At 49.3% G+C, this 9,923-nt stretch overlaps 1 protein-coding gene across 2 annotated transcripts; it reads left to right on the top strand.

Moving 5' to 3' along the window:
- The first annotated feature begins 5,378 nt into the window (after positions 1–5,378).
- On the top strand, positions 5,379–8,376 carry RPS14 (ribosomal protein S14). Of its 2 annotated transcripts, none has more exons than XM_072348125.1 (5): positions 5,379–5,620; positions 6,461–6,611; positions 6,824–6,985; positions 7,443–7,519; positions 8,265–8,376. In XM_072348125.1, exons 2-5 carry the CDS (start codon positions 6,463–6,465, stop codon positions 8,330–8,332), a joined length of 456 nt encoding a protein of 151 aa, XP_072204226.1. In that variant the 5' UTR covers positions 5,379–5,620; positions 6,461–6,462; the 3' UTR covers positions 8,333–8,376. The 2 variants fall into 2 exon arrangements, with proteins under 2 accessions (XP_072204226.1, XP_072204228.1); XM_072348127.1 differs by having other exon boundaries at positions 5,611–5,856.
- Positions 8,377–9,923: the final 1,547 nt, after the last annotated feature.

Genomic DNA, 9,923 nt, shown 5'->3' with positions numbered 1-9,923 from the left:
GTTTGAAGCCAATTAAGTCTGAGGTCGTCCCCATCCTCCTCTCCAGCTGCAGAACTCAGGCTGGATGATGAAGTGCTGCTTCATCATAAAGCTCTTCCACCCTGACTCCAAGACAAGCTCAAGGTGCACATCTGAGTGAAGGGCTGGCTGCATCCCAGCCCTGTGTGCACATACACAGAATTCCCTTCATTCCTCAGAGAGGGGGAAAAAAAAGCTTCACACAGCTCACCTGCTCCTACAGGCAAATTGCTTTAGCAGTGGGGTTGGACTTGATGATCCCCAGAGGTGCCTTCCAACACCCCCTCCCAGGGGAAGGGAGCTCAGGCTGATCATCTGTGTGAGATGCCCAGGTCAGGCTTGCCAGCACACACTGCATGACAGCCCTGCGGGGCTGCCCACGTTCCATGTGCCAGTTTGCAGAGAGCCTGCTTCCAGGTCTGGGTGCATCTCTGAGGGGCAGCTCTGGGGCTGGAGGGGTGATGCAGAAGGGCACAAAGCAACGTGGGCTCCTCTTAGATGAGAGGAAATGCATGAAGCTGGATGAGCTGATTCGGAGATGGAGTACTGAGACGTAACAGAGGAAGGAACAGCTGGGAGCTCTGCACCTACTTGACCTATCTCCAAAGCTCTGAGATCCCATCCTGGATTTTGACGTGCTTGCAAACGACAGGGGAATGCCTTGCCAAGGCATTTCAAAGCAACGCTGAGAACAACAACATCTTTCCTGAGATCTCTCTACATCCGTTCCAAGGCATGACAAACTTGTGCTGCGCCTGCAGGGTTGTCTCTGCTCTGTGCAGCATTACCAAAGCCAAGGGCAGGGGGCTGGACATGGCCAGGAGGGCATGAAGATGACCTCAGGAGGCTCAGGTCCAGCCCATGGGGATGGGATGCAGTAGCAGCTTTGCCACTCCAGGAGAGCTTCCTACTTGACAGCAGGCAAGGAAGCAATTCTAATTGAATACAACAAGCAGAGAAACAACCAAGCCCCCCAAATTCAAAAGGAAATAATAAGGAAAAAGACAAAAAGAACCACAGACAATTATGGCTGCAAATTTCCCAACACACTCCGAAGCGTTCATAGAAGCTTCTTATCCTTAAACATTTCACTTTCTTCACGAGTCTTTTCTCTGAAGGTCCCTGAATATCCTCCCTAAGCCAAAGTTACTTGAAAGCTCAGAAAGTAAAAAGGGACAAACAGGAAATTTTTCAACTGTGAGCTGCTGTAAATTCTGTGAAAGGAATTTTTTCAGCCTTAAATGTTTTGCAAACTCAGCCTGAAAATGGATCCGAGCTAGGAATAGCTTTACGAGGCCAAGCTAACCTCTGTCAGAGTTCTAACAGAGGCGGCTCATGTACAAATCATCGAGCAAAAAGCCAACGATGAGTAATGAAAGGCATACACCAAACTGAGGACAACCTCCAGAATCCACAATCTCCAGCCGTAACATTTTCCACTGAATACTGACTTTTGAGAAGAAGGAATTTGTTAAACACTTGCTCAGGCATCTGCTAATACATTTGTTCAGAAGCATGACCTATTCGCCGGGAACAGAAGGCTGCTCAGAAATACATTTATATTTATTAATACTTCTACCATTTTAAATGAATATCAGACAACTTTCCCCATCCTCACTCCCCCCCCCAACCTTTTTTCCTATCTTCTGTTTGCAAATGCAAGGGAAATCCAGTTCCTTCCCTGCATACTTTGACTTAAAGGCTCTTCTTCAGCGCATCTGTTAGCAAGAAGTTGAGCAGCTTTCCTCTGCGTTGTCTCCAATTTATTAATCAACACCTCCAGCTTCCTACTGAGTTACAGCCGAATTATGGCCCCCTTGAAGTCCATAGCAGTACTTCCACTGACTTCATTAGGACCAAAACTGGCTCTTGAAGTCTCTGCCAATTCCTTAAGTGCTTTAACTTCAACGCTGGAGATTTCTTTTCTTCATTGTCTTATGCCTGTTTCTGACACATCATTTTACATGTGTGCATGCACAAACTGCATTTCTAATACCAAAAAGCCCAACAGCCTTAATAGAAAGGAAATACTTTTTTCTCAGTTCACCCGAGAACAACCACACTCAGGACCTGCATTTCTCACTCGAAGTGTTATTAGAAGAACAATGCCATTGTGAAGGACATGGAGATGCTGCCCACCAGCCCCACAGGCAGACACTGCTCCATAGGCACGTGGCGTGAGTTCAGCCTCCAGGAAAAGTTTTGGCCTCTCCCATCCGTTTTAAGGCCACCAGTCAGGTCGTCAGTGTAGTGGCAGCACTCAGCAAGTGGTTCATGGGAACAACACAGCCCCAGGAACAACGGCCTTCCAGCCCCAGAAATTCCCACTTGCGGAAAGCCCCAAGCCGGGTGCTTCATGGGTCAGGCCAAGGCTTCCTGCTGTCCTCATCCCAGCCAGGACTGGTTCATGCCAGGACCTGGGCAGAATGAAGGGTCAAGAGCAGCATTTCTATTTTTGTTGGCTCTTGAGCTCCCATTTTGTTTAGTCACTGGCTGAGTTATGAAATCTGCCTGCAGCATCACTATGTCTGTGGTTTCCCATGGGCCTTTTACACAAGGAGCAGCTGGAATTTTAATTAGCCATTAAAGAGCTAAATCTTGGGGATTTCTCAAAGCAAATACACATCATCTCTGCCACTGACCCTGCTGTGGCCTGAGCACCCTTCCGGCCAGGCTGGAGGACAGTCCTTGCAGCTCATGCTGGGTGCTCCACTTGTGACTCATCCCAGCCTGGGAAGGTCCTCAGCGCTGGTCCTGGAAGCTACAACATGCTGTCATGGGCAGCATTTGGGGCCTGGAAGTGCTCTGAAAGGCAGGAAGCTCCCTTGCAGACACACCAGGACTCATGCGATGCATGAAGGGAGAACTGAGAATTCATCCCTAGGAGTGGAAAAAACCCAGCCCACACAGTGCCGTAAGGGACTTGATGCAGAATGCCTCCCAGCTGCTTTGGGACTGTGGGAAGAGCAGCATTTCAAACTGCTGGCTTGCTGGATTTTTTCAGAAGCTCATCTGGAGCCCTGGTTTCAGCTTGTTACCCTGTCAGTGGAGGCTTGCCCATTTCCATGCCTCTGGCTCGCATCTGTTCCACAAGGACATCTGTGAGCGGGCACGAGCCTCAGGGTAGATCATTGCTGTCTGCCCTGCACACGCATGCAGGGCTGTGCTGGAGCACAGAAACTGCTAAAAGGGATGAAAAATTCCTCATGGAGGTGAGATGCAAGGGAAGAAAGGCAAAGGAGAGGGAAACAATAACTCATATCAGAGGTAAAATGGGATGCAGAAGAGTCCCTGTCCTCAAGACTTGTGTGAGAGCAGGAGGCAGGCCAAGGGCAGTGATGGCAGGGGGAGATCAGCCTTGTGAAGGCCAACGGCTCCTTCATTACCCCTTCAGTCAAATCAATCCCGTGTCACTGGAGCCCCTGTCTGGAATTACAGCAGCCCTGCCAATGTATATTTTAAAAGACTCTCATCCAATATTTAAACAGGAAGATCCCTGATGCAGTGGCAAGCTGCTAAGGAAGAGGGGAGCAGGCAAGGTGGCCCACAGGGTCAAGTGGGTGTTCTCATGACATCTGTGGGCACAGAACGCTTTCCTGGGGGAAGCCTGGCACAGGGAGGTGCAGGGAAGCACTATGGAACAAACCTGTTCTCCCCAGTGGCAGCTGTGAGGGCTGCATCCAGGAGGGACCTTGCACGCTTGGCTAGAGAAGGGTAAAGATACCCTGAAAGACACCAGCCTTGCTGTGTACATGGAAGCTGCTCCTCTGGGGACACCTGGTACAGCAACAGCATCAGAAGCAGAAGGCTGTGCTGTCCAAAGGGGCTCAGCTGCAGTCATTCATTGCATTGACCTCTTTTCATGCCCGAGCAAAAGAAGCTCCAGGCACTACAGAGGTTCAAAAGTTTCCCACCAGCCAGCAGCAAGTTCTGTTGTCTAAGCAGAGGCATTGGACTCCCCCAGCAGAAGCATTTTCAGGCTTTCAGATTGTGCAATCCCCCCTCACGGAACAATTGTATGGAGCCTCCCTCATACCTCATCTGCAACCATCTGCTTCTCCTCTGGTTTAATTGAGGAGGTATTTATAAAAGCAGAGCAGGATCAGGCCCAAAAAGCATACTGCAAATGCTATTATGTCAGTTTCAATCTGTCTTTTTTTCCAAAGGTCTTTGATGTTTCCCATCTCTCTCCTGAGCCCTATTTAAATCGGTAGGAACTGATTTAAATATTCACTTGCTGGATTGCCTTAATGTAAAACTTTACACATTCGCATTCTATTTGCTATAGAGGTGGAAGAAATCTCCCATGGTAATTGTTCTAGGAGGGAGACCCCGCACCATCATTCACAGCTACAAAGTCTATGTCACTAACATCAGCCTTCCCAGCCGAGAATTATGTGCATTTAAATCTCTCCCACTAGCTCCTTAAGAGAAAATGCTCTGAAGACTTCCACATATTAAAATATCTCGGTACATCCCCTTACGGGTAAAATACCCCCTCATAGACTCATAAATCTTCAGTGAGAATGACAGAAAAAGCTACGCATCCAGCTCTTACAGGAAATAAGGAAGACATTAACAGCATTAGAAACCTACTCGCTTTCTGCAGAGATGTCTTAGCACAAAGCGGCGTGTGCAGCTGGGCTACATTAGCAGGTAAGCCTCATCCACGAGCCTCCTGGCATCAGACAGCTGAACAAAGGGGCTGAAGGTCTACAATGTCAACAGGGATGTTTATTGTAGAGACGGTCTGTTTGGTTTTCTTTAATGGGTCAGGCAAGGTCGCTGCACATTAAGCTTGGGGTTTAAGGTCTTAATCAAAAGCCTTGAACAGAGCGGCGGTTGTCCTTCTGGATGAAGACCTTCAGCTCATACCCAGTGCTGTCAATAGCTAGATGTCATCTGATGGCACGATGGGCTAGGAGCAAAGCAGAATCTCCTCCATTCAAGCCTCTTGCACAGTGTGGGATTTCATTGGCTTCAACAGAAGCATACTTGCACCCTCAGGAGTCTTTGTGGCCACTAAGGTAGCGGTTTAATGAAGCCTCAGTGGAGAAACAAAGCTCTGTCAGGAGCACGAAGCGGGGCCAGAGCAGCCCTCATGTGTGGGGCACCTGGTGCGGGCCCATCCCATAGGGAGAGGACTTATGCCTCACAGACACGGCGTACAGCACTATTAAGCAGCGTTTGTAGGTACGTAGCGCAGCCCTTCCGAAGACGAAAGAAAAAAGCTCTCAGGAAAGACTTCCCTCAGAGCATGGGATCGCTCGGAAAGATGGCGCCGCCATCTTGGGGAGAGGAGACCTGACGGGTGGGCGCCGCCATCTTGGGGAGGGCACACATGAGGGGAGGGCGCCGCCATCTTGGGGAGGGGACACGTGAGGGAAGCGCGGCCGGTTCTGGTCCGTAGCGTTATTTACGGTTTTAACGGGACCGCCGGGCAATACGCAGGGAACGGCAAAGCGCTGCGACAGCGATACTAAAAACAGCTATATTCTAAAAAGCCGCCCCTAGCCGCCATCACTTCCGGGTGAGCGCGGTAACCCCGCCCCCTGACCCCATCACTTCCTTTCCAGCGGCGGCCGCCGGAGCAGACGTGCAGGTGAGCGCAGCGTTGCGGTGTATCCGCCGCCATCCGCTCTCCTCCGGCTCGTTGTGCCGTCCCTGCCCGCTGTCCGTCCTCATCGAGCCCGGGGATGAGCGGAGCAGCGCGTTCAATGCCGGCGGAGCGCGGCTGGTGGAGCGCGGCCATAGGCCTTGGCCGAGCCCGGCGCTAGGCCTCGGCCGAGCCGGGAGCTGGCGTTGTTGTGTGCCCGGAAGGCACAACCCCCACCAGGGGTAGGGGCGGCCGGAGGGCAGCGGGTCCCTCGCTCTGAAGCTTATGCTGTTGTGAGCCCGTGGTTCAGTGTTTGCTTTGATTGTGAGGTGAATGTGGCTGAGTTACGGGGCTGTGTGAGCCGCAGGGTTGTTGCTGGATAGTAATGGCGGTGGAGCCTTTCACCAGGTGTGTCAGGAAGGGGTGCAGCTTTGTTGGAGTGGCCGTGTCGGCCCCTATTTAACAACCGGGTTTAAGTGCTGCTCTGTGTAGACTTGAATTAAACCCGGGGCTGTGGTTAGGTGCCTAATGACATGAGAGCCCCTGCTGGTACTCAAAAGGTCTTTGAGAGCGTTATGATGGTGTCTGGATCTTTAATATATGTTTTGTTTGGTGTTGTCTTGGCTTCCATTAAGTCAAGTAAATGAGTGAGGGGAAGTCCCCAGTGCTGCTGGTCATTGTGGAAAGGGCTTCCTCATGCTGTGTAGTACATGAAGAAAGCAGCTGTGATAAAACACATCTTAGTTCCTTCTGTGAAGCGCAGCCCTGCTAAGCAGTTGTGTGCTGTAGCTTGCCAGCATGCAGCCAGAATGATGCAAGTATGAAATATTTCTGCTCTTTGTTCAGAAATGGCACCTCGTAAGGGCAAGGAGAAGAAGGAAGAACAGGTCATCAGCTTGGGACCTCAGGTTGCTGAAGGCGAAAATGTGTTTGGCGTCTGCCATATCTTTGCTTCCTTCAATGACACTTTTGTCCACGTGACTGATCTCTCTGGCAAGTGAGTATTGCACGCTGGTCACCTCAGGTAACACAGATAACCACCTTTGTTACCTGGCTCCTTCACTGTGGAAAAGAGAAATAATATTTGACGTGGATGTCTGCAGAAATCCTTGGGTTTCTACTGAAATAGAGACGTGGTTCTGTCAGCACCTTGAGGCTGTTTGGCAGGAAGGAAAGAACTGCTTTGTTTCTGAATGGGTTCTTTTGCAGGGAAACCATCTGCCGTGTGACTGGTGGCATGAAGGTGAAAGCTGACAGAGACGAGTCTTCTCCCTACGCAGCTATGCTGGCGGCCCAAGATGTTGCCCAGAGGTGCAAGGAGCTGGGCATCACTGCCCTGCACATCAAGCTGCGGGCTACTGGTGGGAATAGGTATGTCAGAGAGTGTGCTTGGCTTTAAGAACTAGAGCAGGTTACATCTGATTGTCCTTTGGTCCTTCTGTTCTTGCACTGCTCAAGTTGGCAGTGTAAATGTGCCCTGGGAGCTTTGACACAGGGTGTCTCACGCTGTACAGTGACTGGCTGACATTGCTTTTCACTGAGCATTTCTGGATGTTCTAGTGTAGCATCTTCAGTTGGTTGTACCTGGGTGTGCTGTTACCTATTTATTTGTGGCAGTGAAAAGAGGTGCTTTTAAACTTGAAGATATGTTACCATAGAGTGACAATAAAGTGTGCTTGACTGCATATGAATAGCTTGGATCTGGAAGAGGAAGAAAGTGGATCTGAGTGTTTTGGAGCAGGGAAAAGTGTTTTTTTTCTTTTAAATTATCATTTATGTGAAACTTGTGAATCTTTAAGGGATTATTAGTTGTGATTCTTTCCTCTAGGACCAAGACTCCAGGTCCTGGTGCCCAGTCAGCTCTGAGAGCTCTGGCCCGGTCTGGGATGAAGATCGGCCGCATTGGTGAGTAATGGAGAATGTGATTGGTAGGCATGCATGTCTCTGTGTCAGTGTAGAGCCTTGCTACTCTGAAAAGGCTTTGAGGGATTGTTAAGTAGAAGGAGCTCTGTGAACTTGTGTGACAGGTTGACTTAGGACTGTTCTGCTTAGCCTTTGTCTGATGCTGCTGTAGGTGTAATTTAGTGTAAGCAGATGCATCTCCTTTCAGTGAAGGTTAGCCAGAAGGTGGCGTCAGTCGACTCCAGATTATCAAGCTTTTGGCAGCATAATAAACCTCAGCTGTGCACTGGGATGCTGATGGGCCTCTGATGTAACTTTTTTCCCAGAGCAGCAGTTTAGTTACCTAGAAGCATTATGCTGGTCCTGGTTTAAGACCATGACTCAGAAATAACTGAGTTCCTCGAACTATTTGAGGGAGATCATCAAACTTGGTGGGGAAGTTGTAAGGAAGCCATAGTAGCGTCGGCTGCCCTCAAGATTACATCATGCACAAACTGTTTCTCTAGAAATGCCATGGCTTCTTCATTTAAGTGAACTGGGAGATGGGGATGTTTACATCCTAAGCATTAAAAGCCTTGGGGCTGAACTCGTTTGGTGAGTTCACAGGTCTTACCTCCTACAGACAGTTCATCCTGCAGTGACAGGCTGCTCAAGGTGACTATTTGGGTTGGGTGGGTTTTCCCAGTTGGTTTCTTGGAGGTACCTCTGTCAGGTAACGGAGGGTTTCTTGGTTTGTTTTCTCCCACAGAGGATGTCACCCCCATCCCCTCTGACAGCACTCGCAGGAAGGGTGGTCGCCGTGGACGTCGTCTGTAAACAGTGCTGCACCTTTTGTCATTAAAGCTCTCTTATAAACTTTGTCCGTGCGTTTGCTTACTGAACGATGCTTGGAAGTTGAGCGGCTTCATGTTGATCACATCCACGAATGGCTTATTCTGAATTTCCCTCTGAAGTGGGACTTCGTTAGTCCTGCTGTAACAGAGTTGCTATGTGAATACACACTAGGAAGGCGCTGGCGTTACTGCTCTCAGCTGTGCTGTTTGTAGGTTAATGCTTCCAGATGTGTTAAAGAAAAGTGACTCCATTTCCTGGTCCTGCCCTGTTTCCTGCACTGATGTTTACTGTCCACTAAATGTGCTACCATCATCTGGGATGAATAAATGCCCTTTTCCACCTTTTCTAAAGGTCCTTTCCCTAGCTCTCCAAGCTTTGAAATCACTTGTTTTTGTCACTTCTTTGGCTCTAGTAAGCTTTTATACCAAAGGAAGACGTTGGCACGTGGTATTTGAGGAGTACAGCTTCAGATGACTGAGTTCCTTTATGCTTGTAGCATCAAGCTGGCAGTTAAAATAGATTCTGCCTTTGAAGAGAGCTGAAATGATCAGAATTCCCCCCAAGAAGTGGTGACTTCAGCCCTCACACAGAAGTACCTGCTTTGATGTGGGTCAGCCTTGTGCTGTTGTGTGATTGCTGGGCAGCGCAGTGTGCAGTGGGAGGTTGAGGTGCTTGTCATCATCTTCCTCCTCTGTTGCAGTTCCACACTTCTCAGTGGGACTTTGGCTTGGCAGTGAGTGAGTGAGCTCATCCAGCTCTTGTGGTTGTCCAGGAATACTTGTGGTCAGGTCTAAGTGCTGGTAGCTGTGGCTTATTTATCAGGATTGATGAGAACTGGGGATTTCAGCACAGCTACATGGTCAATGTGAATCAATGTGGGCCTCAGGATCCCGAGAGCTGAGAACCTCACTGCTTTGTCTCAGGATCTTTCCAATACCTTTGCAACTTAAAATGCTTCATGGGATTCCTTTACCTACCCACCTTCCTCGTTACCAGAAAGGGTGCTGTGACTAACAGCTTTGTTGTGCTCTCAAAGCAGGCTCTGTTCTTGCAAAGCTGCCCAGCCTGAATGAGATCCAGGGTATGTTGCTCCTGTCAAACCTTGTCTCCAGCTTGCGCTCCCATGCTGTGAAAGGGGATGTATTTCACAGCAGAGGAAACGAGACCGATGTGAAGCTTTGGTACGTCTTAGTTTTCATAGCCAGCGCTACTTGGATGTTTGTGGTTTGTGAGTTAGTCGGGCTCTTTTAGAGGTGTCCCTGCTGTGGAAAAGAAAGCTGTGCCTGTGAGTGGGCTAAACAGGGTTGGGTTTTCTGCAGGCTGTTGCTTAATACATGACTTCCCCTTTTGGTGGAAAAAAGTCTCTCTGCCTGGGCTCGTGTTCCTAAGCCAGCATTTCTCTTGGCGTGGCCATCGTGTTTAATTTGTAATTTTATACGTGGCTGTGGAAAGCTTTAGAAATCAGCTTGCCTTTCTGTCTTCAAAGTGCCTTATTGCAGCTATGTAAACAGCTGTTTTCCTGTGTTTGAAGTGTGCTTTGAACTTGGCGTGGAGAAAGTGCTGAAAAACCAAG

This window comes from Excalfactoria chinensis, chromosome 13, assembly GCF_039878825.1.
Source record: "Excalfactoria chinensis isolate bCotChi1 chromosome 13, bCotChi1.hap2, whole genome shotgun sequence".
In the NCBI taxonomy this organism is placed as follows: domain Eukaryota; kingdom Metazoa; phylum Chordata; class Aves; order Galliformes; family Phasianidae; genus Excalfactoria; species Excalfactoria chinensis.
Note: the sequence above shows the minus strand (reverse complement) of the source record. Positions and strands in the feature narration are given on the sequence as shown.

What these genes read in the sequence shown, in the direction of transcription:
- RPS14 (XM_072348125.1), top strand. Translation starts at nt 6,463, where the DNA reads ATGGCACCTCGTAAGGGCAAGGAGAAGAAGGAAGAACAGGTCATCAGC. An exon ending in GTGACTGATCTCTCTGGCAA is followed by an intron (nt 6,612 to 6,823) that starts GTGAGTATTGCA and finishes GTTCTTTTGCAG; the next exon opens with GGAAACCATCTGCCGTGTGA. An exon ending in CGGGCTACTGGTGGGAATAG is followed by an intron (nt 6,986 to 7,442) that starts GTATGTCAGAGA and finishes TCTTTCCTCTAG; the next exon opens with GACCAAGACTCCAGGTCCTG.